This window comes from Vipera berus (genome assembly GCF_964194415.1).
Source record: "Vipera berus genome assembly, chromosome: 7".
NCBI lineage: Eukaryota > Metazoa > Chordata > Lepidosauria > Squamata > Viperidae > Vipera > Vipera berus.
In genome coordinates this window covers 28,725,609-28,745,737 of record NC_138209.1, presented here as the reverse complement: position 1 = coordinate 28,745,737, position 20,129 = coordinate 28,725,609, and the positions used below count along the sequence as shown (strand labels likewise).

Genomic DNA, 20,129 nt, shown 5'->3' with positions numbered 1-20,129 from the left:
TTCTAAAAATCAGAAAATGGAGGCAAGATTCTGATAGAATGCATTTTTATAATACACTGTTTACATAATTTTAGGAAAAAATGTGCTTTAACTGATTTTTTAAAAAATACCATATTTTCCGGCGTATAAGACGACTGGGCGTATAAGACGACTCCCTACATTTCCTGTTAAATTATAGGGTTTGGGCTATACTCGCCGTATAAGACTACCCCTCTTCCAACGCACACCAAATAAAAATTAAAAAACATCAGATTTGATTTTAATATGCTAATTTTAATTCAAATGCTTATGACATGCAGGTACTTAGTAGGAAAACTGTCACTTATAAACATAAGGCTGTTTGTCATCAAACATGTAAACATAAAACAGTGCAAGTGGATTAAACTTAATAATAAGAGCCTTGGTGGAGCAGTGGGCTAATGCCTCCTTAAGTAACACCAGCTGCCTGCAATTAGTGCAGGTTCGAGTCCCACCAGGCTCAAGGTTGACTCAGCCTTCCATCCTTCCGAGGTAGGTAAAATGAGGACCCAGATTGTTGGGGGCAATAAGCTGACTTTGTAATAATGCCGCTTGGGGGTGTGTGTGAAAGCCCTAATAAGCAGGCATATACATAGAATGAAGGCTACTGCTAAGATTGTAAGCCGCCCTGAGTCTTCAGAGAAGGGCGGGATATAAATGGAATTAAAATAAATAAATAAATAAATAAATAATTAATAATAATAATAATAATAATAATAATAATAATAATAAGAAGAAGAAGAAGAAGAAGAAGAAGAAGAAGAAGAAGAAGAAGAAGAAGAAGAAGAAGAAGTTGGAAGGGACCTTGGAGGTCATCTAGTCCAACCCCCTGCTAAGGCAGGAAACCCTATACCATTTCAGACAAATGGCTGTCCAGTCTCTTCTTAAAAACTTCCAGTGTTGGAGCATTCACCACTTCTGGAGGCAGGTTGTTCCACTGGTTAATTGTTCTGTCAGGAAGTTTCTCCTTAGTTCTAGGTTGCTTCTCTCCTTGACTAGTTTCCATCCGTTGCTTCTTGTCCTGCTTTCAGGTGCTTTGGAGAATAGCTTGGCTCCCTCTTCTTTGTGGCAGCCCCTGAGATATTGGATCACTGCTATCATGTCACCCGTAGTCCTTCTCTTCGTTAAACTAGACATACCCAATTCCAGCAACCATTCCCTATTTTCCTAATTCACTTTTTCACTTTTCCTAATTCACTCTAAAGCTTTCCCTGCGCAGAGCCTTAAGTAACACCAGCTGCCTGCAATTAGTGCAGGTTCGCATCCCACCAGGCTCAAGGTTGACTCAGCCTTCCATCCTTCCGAGGTAGGTAAAATGAGGACCCAGATTGTTGGGGGCAATAAGCTGACTTTGTAATAATGCTGCTTGTGGGGGGGGTGAAAGCCCTAATAAGCAGGCATATACATAGAATGAAGGCTATTGCTAAGCACATTGATTTGTGCTTTAAATTGTAAGCCGCCCTGAGTCTTCAGAGAAGGGCGGGATATAAATGGGATTAAAAAAAAAAGACCAAATGGGAGATCCGCTCCAGGTTTTCCAGCCAGCCCGCCCAGTTCGTGAGTCAAATGTGTCCTTAGAGCTAAGCAGCTGCTCTGACTGTGGCATTCCCCACCTGCCTTTCAAGTTGGGATAAATTACAGCTGCTCTTCAACTTTAGAAGGAAAAACGCCCAGAGCCCAGCCTGTAAAAAATCACAGACTGCAGCTTCTACTCCAATTGGTCCCGCTTTCCCTGCGCAGACTAAACGGGAGATCCGCTCCAGGTTTTACAGCCAGCCCTGTCCCTAAAGTTTCAGCACCTGGCGTATAAGATGACCCCTGACTTTTGAGAAGATTTTCATGGGTTAAAAAGTCGTCTTATACGACGGAAAATATGGTAATTGTATTTGGTCTATGACAATAATTGTAAGTTGCAGAATAAATGGAATAAGATAACCAAAAGGAAAGCTTTTTTAGTGAGTTTGAAGTGATGCATTTGAATTTTCATTTTATCTAGGCTAAAATAGAGGACTATTATAGATAGTCCTCTATTTATGACCACAACTGAGCCCAAATTTATGTTGCTAAGTGAGACATTATTTAAGTGAGTATTACCCCACATTATGACTTTACTTGCCACAGTTGTTAAGTGAACACTGCAGGTGTTAAGTACATAATTGTTAAGTGAATCTGAATTCCCCATTGACTTTGTTTGTCAGGAGATGGCAAAAGTAGATGATGTGACCATGGGACACTGCAAACATCATAAATATACGTCAGTTACAAAGCGTCTGAATTTTGATCACATGACCATTGGGAAGCTGCAGTGGTCATAAGTGAAAAATGGTCATAAGTCACTTTTTTCACTACCATTGTAACTTTGAATGGTCACTAAGTGAACTGTTGTAAATCAAGGACTATTGGTATAGAATTGCATATACAGTATGTATGTACTGTAAGTTATCAAATGAGAAAAAGTAGAATTGTGTAAATAAGATGTAACAGTTTTCGGGATGCAAATATTACATTAGCAGTTTTTCCATTAAAAATACTTTATTTAACAATGATACAGTATGTATAGATATAAAAGGATAGACAGGCGGACAAACTGGCTAACTCATTTCCCTCATAAGAAATACATCAGCAGTACTCTGAACTATTATGGTTGGTTGCACTGTCAGCCAGATGTTTAGATTGGATTTGTCATTTTTGTCCTCCTGTAGAGTTCTTTCCAAGGACCTGAGACAGACTAAACCTGTTTAATAATATTAGGTATTGTTGCAGGATGTAAGCTGTTGTAGAATGTAAGCTGTTCCCAGTAAAGTTGCCTTCTGCAATTGACTCATGGTGATTTTGTCACTGCCAGTGGTGTTCAAGTGGTATTCCAGTTGTTTTAGGTTTATACCCAACGAGCCTATTACTATTGGTGCTATCTTTGTTTTGCTGTTTGTATTTGCAAGTCTTTGTGGTTTTCCCCCCAGTTCTTCCTTTTCTATTCTGCTGTCTCCAGGTATTGCAATGACCGTTATCTAGATTTTGGGTCTTTCTTATCGACAGTTGTTAAGTCTCAGATATTGCGTGACAGATGCTTGTCTGTTTAAAAAGTCCCAGAGCGTTTTAGCTTCTTCATTTTCTATAACTTTATGTATTTGTGGAAATACTATAAGGTGAACTTAACTCTAGTTTATTGTAAGGCTATATTAACAAAATCTTTTAAATCTGAAGGCACAAATTTTCCACCTTCACTTTTAACATTTTGATCTCCTTAGGGCAGTGATGGCGAACCTTTTGGAGACCAAGTGCCCAAACTGAAACCCAAAACCCACTTATGTATCATTGGGTGCCAGGTGGGCGTGGTCCATTGGGTGGGTGTGGCCCATTGGGTGGGCGTGGTAACGGCAGACTGGGTGGGACTAAAAAGTTCAATCAATCAATTCGAACTTTGTGAGATTTTTTTCCAGCGAGAAATTGAAATTGATTGATTAACCTTTTTGTTCTTTTGCACACGGCAGCAGAGGCCTAAAGTGAAAAGGTTTTATAAAACCCAACTGAAGGCCTAGGACTGGGGCGACGGCTTGTGTGCCCACAGAGAGGGCTCTGCGTGCCACTTGTGGCACGCGTGCCATAGGTTCGCCACCACGGCCTTAAGGGCAATGGTCCCCAACCTTTCTGTCTTGCCAGAAAGACCACTTTCTGCCCAGGGGCTTGGGGTCCCCTGGATTAGGGTGAGTTCTTCCTATGTTTCTCTCTCTAACCATTTAGGAACTGTGGACTCCTGGCTCTTTTGACTGATTGTTTCCTAAGCAGCATCACTTTAACTCCATTATAGCAGTACTCTGTGGTATTATTATTATGATTGATTACACAAAATCAGCAAGATATTTAGACGGGATTTGATTGAAGTCCTCCCAAGGACCTAGGATAGGCAAATGTTATCATTTGATGGTGTTAGAGTTGTCATTATTATTAAATGGGTAATCTATCATTAGATTAAAATTCAAACATTGGTGAAAATTATTTATTCATTTATTCGTTTGTTTGTTTGTTTGTTAAATTAGGGTGTTTAGGTCTGTTAAATTCAAAATTTCTAAATATCAGGAAAGTCCTTTAGCTCCAGTCATGATTTTTCCCCCCATAAGTGTTTAACTTCGGTTTGCAAGCCATAGTATTTCACATTTTTCTGAGATTACTTTTCATCAAGCCTATCATTACCCACTACAGCAACATCAAGAAGACTTTCCTTTTTTTCAATGACTGTTATATCAGGCATTTTATGAACAAGATGCCTATCTGTTTTGAAATCCCATAAGATCTTAACCCACTCTTTTTCCAAAACCTCTCATCTTAATGGGCCCAGTGGTTTTTGCTACATTTAAGTCCAAACCTCTGACAAAGGTTGTTCTTGAGCTAGAAAAATAAAGCCTTCCGTTCCTTCCTGTAACACTCCTGATCTTATCCAGCTCCATGTGTGGTTTTTATTGGCTTTTCCACATTTATATACACCCCAGGTATTTCTCCCGGTTGGGCATTGAAATTTAGTAATGTTTTTTAGACTTTTGCTATTTTTTGGTAATAATTTTTTTATAATTTCTTTCTTACATTAATTAATTATATCTCTTCATAACGAAAATGAGCTCAACACCCAGAAATATTGTAGGCAGCTTAATTTTAGTAATATGCAAATAGATGACATGGAGTAATAAACTTTTATTTAATGAGATGTGTTTATTGACAGACAAATGGTGCAATGTTGTAAGAATATAACAAATATGATAAACTATTAGCTTTTATATATAAATACAAGTGATGCCTTTTGTCTTCCATATTTTTCATTTTTTTATTTAAATAGCAGATCCAAACATGTCCTCCAGAAAATCGGTATATACATACATATATGCATGTATGTATGTATTATAGATACATATGGGGTAGGAAATGTACCAGCTATGTAGTGATGTGTTTTTAAAGATTGTACTGTAATGTTTAAAAGAAATAGTTTTAAAAATAGGTTCTGCACTGAACTTCTTAGAACCACCATAAGCATCCAACAGGACATCTGTAGTTCTGTTGGAGCAAAAATAAGTATGGTGGCATCTTAAAAGCTACGTTATTTGTCATGGCATGAAAGTTCATTCCACAATAAATCTGTTGATCTTTAATTTTCCATAATACTGTTTATTCAAGTTTTAATTAAGATATCACATTTCATGGCAACCTCACTTGCTTGCCATAAGCTTTGAAGTTAAATTCCAAAACTTCGAGGATGCCAATAAAAACCCAAACATACTTTGGAAATAATAAATGACCTATCACTGTTCAGACTTTTAGATATTTTAAAACAAGACCAAGCTGAGATTTTAAACTGTCATTAATAGAATTGTTAACAGCAATATATAATTGTTAATAGCAATATTGAAATCCCACTGAGTTTCTTTAGTAATTTCGGATGACATGTTAAATTCTTTATACAGCCACAGAGAACAGAGTTCCTTTTATAGCTTTTAGGTTAACCTCCTGTGTAGCAGTGAATTGCAATACTGGAGAACATAGTACAATTTGGGATAGATCTGTATTCACCCAAGACAAAGTAAATGGTTCTTTCTAATTTGTCCTGTTCCCATTTAGTTCCTTCTGTGAATTTTCATTGATTTGTAAATGGCAATGCAACAACCTAACCCCCAAAGGATTAAAAAATAAACTTCACTTCTTTGCATAAGGCATTTTGGTGGTTAGAGTTAGGAAGAGAGTATACAAAGCAAGAGGCCCTCAAACCTCCATAATTGCTCGTTCCAGAGAACTCAAGAGTACTTGGGATGCATGAGAAATGAATATAGTTGTAATGTCAAACTCATATTGATCCAGAGGTTATTGAGATAATTCTTAGTGACAGAAATATCCTTTTCCTTTCACTTAATTCAAATGGCCATCCTCTTCTGCTCTATTCAGATCAGTTGTCAAGGTTCCGACTGATGAACCCAACAAAGTAAAACAAAGACAATTAAATCTCTAATGCAAAGCTTTATTGAATGAACCATTTCGCCACTATTGCTAGGACAACCAGCTTTGGGGGTTTCGTGCCTAAATTGCTAATTAAAAGAATAGAAACCTCCCTCTCATCTTCATGCAGGTCATGCTGCCCAATTGTACGTTAGGCAATTGTGAGAGAATCCACAATCATCAATAAATATTATCTCCTTGTGTCCTTGTTTTTCACAAAGTAGCTGGCAACTGTTAACAGCTCACATACCCCTTCTGCCCCCCCCGCCCCCCAAGTATGTGGCAAGCTACGAAGCAGTTGTGTCTAGACCATCCTGGTCACTGTGAGGCTTGACAGTAATCCTGTAGTGGAGCCTTCTGAATTCTTGTATTTAAGGTTGTTTTCATGGGGGTTCTCTAATGAAATTCTGGAGAATGTATTGCTTGGAAGAGAAGTGGAAGCAAAGCTGGCTACACCGCTAAGCATGGCCTGCAACCACTTGCATTTTACCTTCTCCTCTCCCCTCTGCCCCTCCCCCCTGGTATTTTAGTACTTTCTTGGCAGTATTTTGAAGTTGTTTGCTACTTCCTTCTCCATAGGCTCAGTGAGTGATTATCCCAAAGACACTGAGATGGCTTCATACCTAAACCCATTATCTTCCTTTTTCTAGAAAGTTTTTTTACCACTACATCAAACTGGCTCCCTTCAACTTAATACTGCAGGATTTTTTTAAGCAATGGAAAGAAAACCCTTCTAGTAAAACAGGAGATGGATTTTTTTCCTCCCCCATTCCTCATGCATCAGGAATCATTCTAGATTACAATAGATGATCACCTGACAAAGTGGAATGTATTTGGGATCATTGGATCTAGCCCTCAAGAAAGTTCATTAGGTTTCTGCACGTTTCTGTTATATAATTCAAAGGCGTACATCCTCCAGTATAAAAGAATCTGGTCTATGCACTTGCAAACAGGGCTGTGCAGAACTGCAAATTTGAAGGCAAGAAAGGGTTTAAAGCCCATGTGGATATTCTGCTCCTTGAAGTAAAAGTGACTTTTCCAGGACACTTGTTCTGCTCTTTTCTGTTGAAATTATAATTCCAGAAAAAGATCCTGTTCCTTTAGGATGCTATATGAGTTCCACATTGATCTCAAGCACCTTTTTCTATGAATATGAAAGACTGCACAACCTATTTACCTTATATTACCTTATGTTATCTTGATATATGGATACAAAAGAATGATAACCTTGAATTTAAGAAAATTTGTACCTAAAAATACAATAAATAGGAAAAAGAAGTATAAAAAATGGTAAATACAATGTTGAATCCTGCTCAACTTTCCTACCTTGTCATTCCTGGAAATCCTCTCCCCATATAAATGTCTGTAACTCCAGAGATGTACCCACGTGTGCACGCACACACACTCACTCACTCACAGACAGAAAGACACACACAAACACACACACACACACACAGACTATTAACTGTCCATAAAATTTGAGATGTATCAGACGCTCAGTAGATACACCATTTTCAACTGATAAACAAAAGTTCTCCTGCTCCCAGACAAATTACCTGTGAATTGCAGAGGGAGATTCTTACTAATTACTGTAATTTTTAATAAAATTAGCTCCTTTGCTTGCATATATTCAGTATTATTTCTTTCACATGTAGATGTGACTCTCATTTGTAGAAACACATTGCACATGGACACTTGTATTTCATATAGAAAAATAAAAGGGAAGCAGATGGCAGTGGTGAGAGGGAAAGGAAAGGAGAATCTGCATTGTGGAATGAATAAAACAGAGGGAACAAAACTAGAGACGAAACATATAAATGGACAGAAAAGGGGAAAAAAATAAAGTGCTAACCATGTATTTAAAAAGGGTTAATTTGACCCAGAAAACTGGTAAAAAGGGGTAAAGATTCAGTCACTCAGACATAGCCACTATCTTGACTTTTTGACTCACACCCCTTGTGTTATGGCTTTTTTCAGGTTAATCTTAAATAATAAAGCCAAAGAGAGTGTGTATAGCCATTTGCATCATGGGCGCCTGCAGGGAGAGCAAATGTTAATGTGTCCATCATGGTAGAATAATGCATATCTTTCAACTTAACTACTTGTATTAAGATCCAGATGGAATTATGCAAAAACGAAGCTTACATCGTGGCACCAGCGTTTGCATGTTATTTTGATTCAGTGCCACTTTGTACAAATACTCCTGATGTAGATCTATGCCTATTCACATAATGGTTTCTATTCTCAAAAGAAGACAAAAAGAGACCATTACCACCATTCAGAGATATTGGAAAGGGACTTATTTTTCCTATTAGTTAATTTTTTTTTAATTTTCTGGGTGCTTCAGTAGATAAAATTTCCACTTTAATCTCAAGTTAGTGTGGAATGCATCTTGCCCTACTTTTATTCTTGTTTCTTTTTTATATGATAACCATTGGATCTATCATATGTTGACATTTTAATTATGTGGTCTAAAATAATACCCTGGTAGAGTATCTGATTCTGCTGTGAACTGTTTTCCACAGCTTGATAAGATTGTGAGTAGTTTTTGATCCTTTATTTTTAGCTACCTCAATGAGAAGTTCACGTAGGAGGATGCTGCACATCTGTATGCTAGCTATTTCTTTAGCATGCTTTTCTTAAGATGCTAATATGGATTTTCCTTGCAACAGAACAAAATGCATTGGAAGCAAAGCTGAGATTTAGAAAAAAAGGAAGATGGATTGGTTTAACGTCTAAGCAAAACTAGAAACTACAAAGAACCCAAACAGATCAGATTCCTTTTGGAGTGTGTGTGGCTTAATATTTCAGTGTTCAACCATATTCTTCTATTATAGTATCTTGTGTAAAGGATAGAATGTACTTTGGACATGTGTGGAGAAAAATTGCTATGCTGCAGTTGTAGGAAGTGATATATAAAATCTAGTTAATAATAGTAAAATATTAATTTCTAAATATGAGACTGTTTAGAATGAGCTTTAAAAACATTGTTTTAGATAAGATAATCTTTATTGTCATTTTTTACTGTGGGCACAATGGCACACATCAAAAATGAAATTTAGTTGCGGCTCTCAAAGTGACATTATACACACCTAAAACATACTATATACAACATATGTATTATTTTACTATTTTATTTTACTATTTAATTTGTAAGTTAATACTGCATCTTCACACAAACATCTGCATTATGGAACATAACTTAGGCCTAGTGCCTGTGGGAACCCAGTGGGGCAGGATGCAGGGGGAGAGGGAAATAGGCAGAGGGCATGCTGCAATAGATATAACTTCAGGACGGGGTTATAACTACCTTTTAGAGGTCTTTTGAACTGTCACTCAAAAATCTGTAGTAACTTAAAGACTAACTGTACTTCGGTTGGTTCATTTTATATCTTGACATCTGTTTTTTTCCCGCTAGCACATTTTAAAATCTTTTGTTGTCTATTCATTAACATATTCTATAAGAAATGAATTTGGTGAAAATACTATATTAATCGGTAAGGAGTCCCTGCAGATTTTACTCCACTTGTCATTGCCAACTATAATGGGAGATTGTCATCTCTGTTTAAAGGCCAGTGAACCAATAAAGTCATTTCCACAGTCATGTGGCCATCTTGATGTCCTGAAGCAGTACTACCTTCCCAACAGTGGTATCTATTTATCTATTCACGTTTGCATGCTTTCATACTTCTAGGTTAGCAGGAGCTGGAGCAAAGACAGGAGCCTCATCCCATTATATGGCCCTTGGGTCTTGAACCTGGGCTGCTGGTTTCCAGCCAAGTCCAGGGTCTTAAGCGCTGAGCCACTGTGCCATCCTATATTAATGGCTATATTACCATTTAATTCACTCAGGGATATTTTTATGCTTATGTGCTGCTGTAAGCTTTATTATCTAATGGTAAAAAGTAAAAGCATATAAATTTTTGAATTTTATATGCACAAATACTTAAATGAGATATTTGCTAAAATATGTAAAGTAGATAATAGTTCTTTAACACTTCCTTGAAAAGGATTTTTGCTTTAATGAGGGAGCTGGCCATCTGGTGTCCTCCTGCAAAAAAGAATGCCCTGGTTTATTTTTCATATTATAATACACTTTTTTGCAATGCAACTTCTTTAATAACTGCAACAACAAGATGATGATGATGTCATTTGCCTAATTAAGTTACTTATTTACCTATGGCTCCAGGAACACTGAGTTTAAGAATAATTCTAAAAAATTAAAATGATGTCCAAGCTTTCTTTATTATTGCAGAAATAGTTTTATAGTTAGTAATAGTGCATGTGTATGTAATTTTTATACTTACGTTACAGAAACATAAAAGTTTAATAAAGTTGCTTTATTTAGGTATATATAGTAATGTCTTCTGTGATCTACCCAATGGGGTAAGTAGCTGTCTTCTGCATTGTGGTAGAATACAATATTTCTGCATTGAATTTCTAAGCAGTGTATTTCAGCTCATTATTACTGATGGAAGAGATGCATTATCAGTTAGGTAGATAGGTAATTGCAGTTGATATTTTGGAAGAAAGAGTAATTTTAAGATGTGCCCTTAGGTGTCACTGGGTTACATGTTTCTTTAGATGTCACTAAATTGAATATTTTATTGAGATTCTTTCTATAACTTGTTACCACTATATACTGCACTGAAAAGAACAAAGGGGCTATATACCGTATATACTTGAGTATAAGCCGAATTTTTCAGCCCACTTTTTGGGCTGAAAAATCCACTTCGGCTTATACTCCAGTGAACAAAAAAAGAACTTCCACCCCCCAGTTTGGAGAGCTGCTGCTTTCATCAAACATAGACGAAGGCAGCAGCTCTCCAAACGGGCTGCGGCGGTTTGGAGAGCTGCGCGCGCGGCTCCGCCGCCACCTCTGCAAGCCTCCGCTGAGAGAATGGGGCAGTGGAAGCTTGCCACCCATTTTCTCGGCGAAGACTTCTTTCGGGGGATGCAGCCTCTGCCGCCCCCTTCTCTCAGCTGCCCGGGCAGCTGAGAGAAAGGGGCGGCAGAAGCTGCATCCCCCGAAAGAAGTCTTCGCCGAGAAAATGGGCGCTGAAATTTTCTCGGCGAAGACTTCTTTCGGGGGATGCAGCTTCTGCCGCCCCTTTCTCTCAGCTGCCCAGCTGAGAGAAGGGGGTGACAGAGGCTGGATCCCCCGAAACAAGTCTCCGCTGAGACGAGAGAACGAGGCGTTGGAGCGCTCTGCGAAGTATGGGGCGGGGAAGCTTGCCGCCCATTCTCTCAGCGGCGAAGACTTCTTTCGGGGGATCCAGCCTCTGTCGCCCCCTTCTCTCAGCTGCCCAGCTGAGAGAAGGGGGTGACAGAGGCTGGATCCCCCGAAACAAGTCTCTGCTGAGACGAGAGAACGAGGCGTTGGACCGCTCCGCGAAGTATGGGGCGGGGAAGCTTGCCGCCCATTCTCTCAGCGGCGAAGACTTCTTTCGGGGGATCCAGCCTCTGTCGCCCCCTTCTCTCAGCTGCCCAGCTGAGAGGGGGTGACAGAGGCTGGATCCCCCGAAACAAGTCTCCACCGAGATGAGAGAACAGGGTGGCAATCCGCCGAGAGAATGGGGCAGTGGAGCGCTCCGCCGAGAGAATGGGGCGGCTTGCTGTTTTCTCGGTGCAGCACGGCAGAGGCTGGATCTCCCGAAAGACGTCTCTGCTGAGATGAGAGAACGGGGTGGCAAGCTGCTGAGAGAATGGGGCAGTGGAGCGCTCCGCCGAGAGAATGGGGCGGCTTGCTGTTTTCTCGGTGCAGCACGGCAAAGGCTGGATGTCCCGAAAGACGTCTCTGCTGAGATGAGAGAACGGGGTGGCAAGCTGCCGAGAGAATGGGGCAGTGGAGCGCTCCGCTGAGAGAATGGGGTGGTGGAGGCTTGCCGCCCATTCTCTCGGCAGAGACTTCTTTCGCGAGATCCAGCCTCTGCCGTGCTGCACCGAGAGAACAGCAGGCCGCCCCATTCTCTCGGCGGCTTGCCACCCCGTTCTCTCATCTCAGCAGAGACGTCTTTCGGGGGATCCAGCCTCCAGCTGCTGCATTTCCCAGCCTCGGCTTATACTCGAGTCAATAACTTTTTCCAGTTTTTGGGGGGTAAAATTAGGGGTCTCGGCTTATACTCGAGTCGGCTTATACTCAAGTATATACGGTATATTCTTTTTTCACTGTGTTCAAAGGCAGCATATAGTATCAGATATAGTGACTTTTGAATATGACCAGACCAGAATACCTGTTTATTTAAGGAATAATACAGCAACTAATAAGAATTTTGATTTGAATTACCAATAACAGCTGGTTAAAATTTAAAATACTTTTTTTCCTACTTTTTATTCTCTCTTCTTATTTTGTATTGTTCCTCATAACTGGTATTTCTATCATATATCATTCTGTTCTAATTCTAGTGTCAATAATTCACTCATTGTTTTCTTATCAGAGTACTTAAGAGACACTTAACAGCTTTCTGACAGTTTCATCAGTCTGTTTTTCCCCCAAGCATTTATTTCTGTTGTTTACTCTTCTCCAGGTCTATGTTAACATTGGCTAGCACAGTTTGCTATCAACTGTTAGGCAAAATGCCTCCCTTGTAGTTTTCTTCTTTAGGCTCTGTTTTGTGTGTAGAAAATAAAGAGATTTTGTCTTAATATGTGGTGCTGTTATGATGTAACAGTTGGTTCATACTAGAAATTAATTTTTGTTAATTCGTATTGACATTGTCAATTTATATCTTGCTTTATATTCTAATTCCTGTTGTCTTCCTTTAAACTTTCTTAAATGGGACTTGCTCTTGGCATCATAATGTGACTTAATGAAGAATAAAATCTAATACAATGTGAATTTTAACCAGACATTTCAGGACAGCTAATTGTATAATTTCTTCACTTTAATATAATAATGTAAACTAGTGAGGGAGGAGGAGTAATTTTATTACAGTCACAGACTAGCATTACAAATAAGCATTAAAATAAATAAAATAAAAAGGACAAGATAATATTTAACAATTGGTGATGGATTGGGCAATCAAAGTCTGCCTATTTTTGCAGGTAGTATAACAAAATTTGGCTACATTGAAAGAGACTACATCAGACAAACCAGTGAGATTAAAATTTATCTGTAATTCTTTGTAACTGACATGGAAATACTTGTTAAATATGAATTTCAATTTTGACAGTCTTTCACAAATGTATACTTAAATCTATATTCTACTTATTTTCATGAAAATCAGTCTAATGCAGGGGTGTCAAACTCGCAACATGTCATGACGTATCGTGACTTTTTTGCCATTGCCAGCAATGGGGTGGGCGCGGTTTCCTTGTGATGCATCCGGCCTGCGGGCCGCCAGTTTGGCACCCCTGGTCTAATTCATACATTTTTTGCTATTCCCACTATTCACACATTAATTAAGATCAATGGAATTCTAAATTTTTTCCCTTGGTAGTTACTAGGATTATTATTTTCACCTGTATAATTGAACTGGATAACCATTTTATGATAAGTGCAAAAGTATATATGAAGCCTATTCCATGGATGTTTGTTATAGATGGAAGCCTACAAAAGTTTTTTTTCAAGATTCCATCTTCCAACCAGCCTTTTTTATATCCTTTATCTGCCTCCAGTGAGGCAATATTCCAGAACATCATGAGATAATGCTGGAAGAGAGGCAAATAATTCAAAATTATATACAGCCAGATGTGCCAAGATTTAACTTGACCTGGCTAGATAGTTTTTCTTCTAGCTGTCATGGTTCCGATAGATGAAACCCATCAAAAGAACTTTGAGGCAAAATTCTTCCTTAAAGAACATTTATTTGGGAAACAAAGTTGAACCCAAAACCTAAATTCCCTTCCTCCAGATACAAAGTAACAAAGTACAATTCCAACCCCCAATAAACTGTCATAAAGCACATTCCCCAATTAGCTTGAAGGACAGGCTTTCTCCTCAGCTCCTCAGCCTGTCCTTGGGTTCCCACACCAGCGTTATTATTACGGGTAGCTGAGCTTACATCCCAACACCCCCCCACACTGCACCTGATTTCTAAAAGCAAGAAAAAGCATGAGAAAGGAGAAGAGAAAATGGCTGCATTTTCATCAGTTGTCAGAGCGGGAACATCCAGTGTTAGCAGCGTTGAAACTAGCATTTCTATCAACTGATATACCTCCCAGGAAAGCAGAAATGAACTGATACCTTGGAATCAGGATGCTAGTCTCTGTCATGATTTTCCAAAGTGCTTTGGGGAAAAAAGGCACTGCATGCTGCACATTAGTATAATTTTAGATATGAACATTAATCTATGTTACAAAAATTAATAGGTAGAATAGATCCAAACGGTTTGCATTTTACCTGTAAGTTATCCTAGGAAGTGCTTTTTCTACTGTGAGTTTTATGAATGGATCATTATCAAACAATCTAATTTACCACAAGCTCTTATTGTGTCATGCAAGGATGCATACCACCAAACATCTAAACACCAACTTAAGAGTATCTAATGTGCAGAAAACAATGTAATAGATCTGTTGCACTAGACAGCACAATTAATCTAAATATGGTATGGTTATTTATTTATCCCCCTTCATGGATTACTGCCTTGTCGTGGCGAAGGGGCTTGCGTAATTCAATGAAGCTATGAGCTATGCCGTGCAGGGCCACCCAAGACGGACAGGTCATAGCTGAGAGTTCTGACAAAACGTGATCCACTGGAGAAGGAAATGGCAACCCACTCCAGTATCTTTGCCATGAAAACCCTATGGACAGTACCAAAAGGCAAAACGATATGATGCTGGAAGATGAGCCCCTCAGGTCGGAAGGCGTCCAATATGCTACTGGGGAAGAGCAGAGGGCTAGTACTAGTAGCGCCAGAAAGAATGAAGCGACTGGGCCAAAGCCGAAAGGACGCTCAGATGTGGATATGTCTGGTGGTGAAAGGAAAGTCCGATGCTGTAAAGATTTTTTCTCCATAGGAACCTGGAATGTAAGATCCATGAATCAAGGAAAGCTGGACGTGGTCAAACAAGAGATGACAAGACTGAACATCGACATCTTAGGTATCAGCGAACTAAAATGGACAGGAATGGGTGAATTTAATTCAGATGACCATCAGGTATACTACTGCGGGCAAGAATCCCTCAGAAGAAATGGAGTAGCCTTCATAGTCAATAAAAGAGTAGGAAAATCAATACTGGGATACAATCCTCAAAATGACAGAATGATCTCAGTTCGAATCCAAGGCAAACCATTCAATATCACAGTAGTCCAAGTCTATGCCCCAACCACCAGTGCTGAAGAGGATGAAATTGACCGGTTCTATGAAGCCCTACAGCACCTTATAGAAGTAACACCAAAAAATGATGTCCTTATCATCATGGGGGATTGGAACGCTAAAGTAGGAAGCCAAAAGATAACTGGAATAACAGGCAAGTTTGGCCTTGGAGTACAAAATGAAGCAGGGCACAGGCTGATAGAATTTTGTCAAGAGAATACGATGGTCATAGCAAACACTCTTTTCCAACAACCCAAGAGACGGCTCTACACATGGACATCACCAGACGGTCAACACAGAAATCAGATTGACTATATGCTCTGCAGCCAAAGATGGAGAAGCTCTATACAGTCGGTAAAAACAAGACCAGGAGCTGACTGTGGCTCAGACCATGAGCTTCTCCTTGCAAAGTTTAGGCTTAAACTGAAGAAAGTAGGGAAAAGCACTAGGCCACTCAGGTATGAATTAAATCATATCCCTGTTGAATATACAGTAGAGGTGACAAATAGATTTAAGGAATTAGATCTGATAGACAGAGTGCCTGAAGAACTATGGACAGAGGTTCGCGACATTGTACAACAGGTAGCAACCAAAACCATCCCAAAGAAAAAGAAATGCAAGAAAGCAAAATGGCTGTCTGAGGAAGCTTTGCAAATAGCTGAGGAAAGGAGGGAAGCGAAAGGCAAGGGAGAAAAACATAGATATGCCCAATTGAATGCAGAATTCCAGAGAATAGCTAGAAGAGATAAGAATGCCTTCTTAAATGAACAGTGCAAAGAAATAGAAGAAAACAATAGAATAGGGAGGACCAGAGATCTTTTCAAGAAAATTGGAGAGATGAAGGGAACGTTTCATGCAAAAATGGGCATGATAAAGGACCAAAATGGCAGGGACCTAACAGAGGCAGAAGAGATTAAGAAGAGGTGGCAAAATTACACAGAAGATCTATACAAGAATGAGCTTAACGTCCCAGATAATCACAATGAGGTGGTCACTGACCTCGAGCCAGACATCCTAGAATGTGAGGTGAAGTGGGCCTTAGAAAAGCTGAGCAACAACAAAGCTAGTGGAGGTGACAGTATTCCAGCTGAGCTATTCAAAATCTTAAAAGACAGTGCAGTAAAAGTGCTACACTCAATTTGCCAGCAAATTTGGAAAACTCAACAGTGGCCACAGGATTGGAAAAGATCAGTTTACATTCCAATTCCAAAGAAAGGCAGTGCCAAAGAATGTTCAAACTATCGCACCATTGCACTCATTTCTCATGCTAGTAAAGTCATGCTTAAAATCCTACAAGCTAGACTTCAGCAGTATGTGGATCGAGAACTACCAGAAGTACAGGCAGGATTTCGAAGAGGCAGAGGAACTAGAGATCAAATTGCCAACATACGCTGGATCATGGAGAAAGCTAGGGAGTTCCAGAAAAACATCTACTTCTGCTTCATTGACTATGCTAAAGCCTTTGATTGTGTGGATCATAACAAACTGTGGCAAGTTCTTAAAGAGATGGGAGTACCAGACCATCTTATTTGTCTCTTGAGAAACCTATATGCGGGTCAAGAAGCAACAGTGAGAACTGGACACGGAACCACTGATTGGTTCAAAATTGGGAAAGGAGTCCGGCAAGGCTGTATACTGTCGCCCTGCCTATTTAACTTATATGCAGAGCACATCATGAGAAAGGCAGGGCTAGATGAATCAAAAGTTGGAATTAAGATTGCCGGAAGAAATATCAACAACCTAAGATACGCAGATGATACCACTCTAATGGCAGAAAGTGAAGAAGAACTAAAGAGCCTCTTGTTGCGGGTGAAGAAGGAGAGTGCAAAACTTGGGTTGAAACTTAACATTAAGAAAACCAAGATCATGGCATCTGGCCCTCTCAATTCCTGGCAAATAGATGGGGAAGAAATGGAGGTAGTGACAGATTTTGTTTTCCTGGGCTCCAAGATCACTGCAGATGGGGACTGTAGCCAAGAAATTAAAAGACGCTTGCTCCTGGGGAGGAAAGCCATGGCAAATCTAGACAGCACACTAAAAAGCAGAGACATCACCCTGTCAACAAAAGTGCGTATAGTCAAGGCTATGGTCTTCCCAGTTGCAATGTATGGCAGTGAAAGTTGGACCATAAGAAAGGCTGAGCGCCAAAGAATTGAGGCCTTTGAACTATGGTGCTGGAGAAGACTCCTGCGAGTCCCTTGGACCGCAAGGCGATCAAACCGGTCAGTCCTAGAGGAGATCAATCCTGACTGCTCTTTAGAAGGCCAGATCCTGAAGCTAAAACTCAAATACTTTGGCCACCTAATGAGAAGGAAGGACTCACTGGAGAAGAGCCTAATGCTGGGAAAGATCGAGGGCAATAGAAGAAGGGGACGACAGAGAATGAGGTGGCTGGATGGAGTCACTGAAGCAGTAGGCGTGAGCTTAAATGGACTCCAGAAGATGGTAGAAGACAGGAAGGCCTGGAGGAATGTTGTCCATAGGGTCGCGATGGGTCGGACACGACTTTGCAGCTAACAACAACAAATTTATTTATCAGATTACTTGCAGCCCATCACACAGTTGAGGCAACTCTTAAGAGGCTTACATTGAGATAAAACAAATGTTCAACTATTATAAATATAAAAATGGATTAAAATTACAAAAATTAAAGCAAACCAAAAAACAAGAATTTGGGGGGAAAGGTGGGGTGCATTTTTTGTTAGTGTATCAACCACCAGCAAACAGCTTCTCCTTCAGAATCCCATGCCAACTGCTGAGCCAGATTTTAAGGCCTTTCCTGAAAGCTAAAAGAGAGGGGTCGGATCTTACCTCCTGTTCGAAAAGCAGGATCCAAGGCTGAAAAGACTCTTCTCCTGGATCCCACCAACTGAAATTCCTTGGCTGATGGGATCCACAATAGCCGTTTCTGTCAGCCTAAGTGGGGTAGGCCATTCCTATTGGAAAAGATGGTTCTGCAGATATCCAATGCCATAAAGGGCTTTAAAGATAATAATACCTTGAATTGGACCCAGAAGCAGATAACCAGTGCAACTTGCATAACAGCATAACAAAACTGTCCACACTGTTGCATTATGGATTGATTGTAGCTTCCAAATACTATTCAAGCATAACCTCTTGTAGAACATTTTGCAATAATCCAAGCAGGAGATGACAAATGCATGAATGACTGAGGCAGGACTCAACAATCCAGAAGAGGATTCAGTTCCCATACCACACGAAGCTGTGCAAAGGCTCTCTTAGCCATGAATGCCATTTGCTCTTTGAGCAGGAGTTACAAGTCTAGGAGAATCCTGAAGTTGTGCACTGGGTTTGTCTGGGGTGGTACCATCCCATCCAGAAAAGATGATAAGCTTCTAGTTCCCGAAGCTCTGCATATGCATTTTAATATGTTTCAGTTTATATATCTCATTGAGTTATGTATGCTTTGTTATTACATTTATCTAAATAAAAACATTAGAAAGATAAGCTTCAGATAAAATTTTGAAATGCTGTGTGCTTTCTTTTAAATGTTACATGAATGATTTCCTTAAAAATTGCCAAGAAGACTTTTGCAACGTATCTGAAAAGTTTTTGTTACAGAATTGATGTTTTGATTACCCATTGGTATATCCGAACATTGTTTCAACTTGAATTAATTTAATGCAGCCAGTTTGTACATTCTACTCATAATTGTCAAGAGGAAAATAATCAAGTAAATGCAAGTTGCTGAGCCTGAAATTATTTTGCACTTCCAGTGTGCAGCAGTTCCATTCATTCTTTAAATGCAGCCATCAACTTACAGCCATTCGTTTTTTGACCAAAGTTATAACAGTACTGAAAATAGTGACTTATGACTATTTTTCACACTTACAACCATTGCAGCATCCTCATTGTCATATGATCAAAATTAGGATGCTTAGCAACTGGCATGTATTTATGATGATTGCTGTGTCCTGGTGTCATATGATCACTTTTTATGACCCTCTGACAAGCAAAGTCAATGGAGAAGCCAGATTCAGTTAACAATCAGATTACTAACTTGATAGCTGCAGTGATTCTATTATCAATTGTGGCAAGAAAGGTCATAAAATGAGGCAAATATTATTTAACAACTGTCCTGCTTAGCAACGGAAATTTTGGCTCAACTGTAGTCATATGTCCAGGACTGCCTGTATGCAAGTCTTGAATGACTTGTAAGTACATACAGTGCAAATGGCTGGAACCCTTAAAGCATTTTTCACAGAAGTCAGATTTCAGAGCAAATATAACTATGCTACATTTTAAAAAATGAAAGCAGATAAAAAAATTATTTTTCAGGTGACCACCTTAGCCCTGCCAAAGAATGCACACGCTCAGATAGCACGGATTCCCTGTCTTCTCAGTCTCCCACAACTGCTGCTCCTACCAGCCCTCAAGACACAGAGAAAAATAATCTTATAACTGACAGTGGCAATCCGTAAGTAACATATTTTTTGTTTGAAAACTTATATGGTATATAGAAAAACCTGTAAAGTACAGATTTCTTGTTGTCTTAAAAGTTTTTGTAAGTACCAGAAATGTGGAAAGCAATTTTGCTAGCGCCTTTTCAAGATCTTCTAATACAACAGAGTTTAGCTTATTTCTTTGGATTTAACTATTAAAAATGATATTGCAAATTCTTTTAAAACATTTAATTCAGTTTAAAAAAGGGACCTGTTACATACATTTTAAACATATAGGTAGTAACAGCAGCTGAAATTACATTGGGCTATTTTAGAGGATTGTGGTGTATCTTTCTTGCATAGGGGGGAGTCCCTTAAAGTTAGATGTTTACTCCATAATTCCTCCTCTCTTTAGCAGACCACAGAAAAAATAAGTGTTCTGTGCGTCTGCTCAGTCCAATCCCCCTGTTATTCA

General features: G+C 39.4%; 1 protein-coding gene across 1 annotated transcript in view; it reads left to right on the top strand.

Moving 5' to 3' along the window:
* The window catches only part of ARHGAP10 (Rho GTPase activating protein 10), a 135,666-nt gene that overhangs the window by 90,600 nt on the left and 24,937 nt on the right, over window positions 1–20,129 (top strand). Inside the window, exon 20 of the mRNA XM_081332599.1 lies at window positions 19,551–19,689. Coding sequence (XP_081188725.1) covers window positions 19,551–19,689 — 139 coding nt within the window. The remainder of the gene's footprint in view (window positions 1–19,550; window positions 19,690–20,129) is intronic.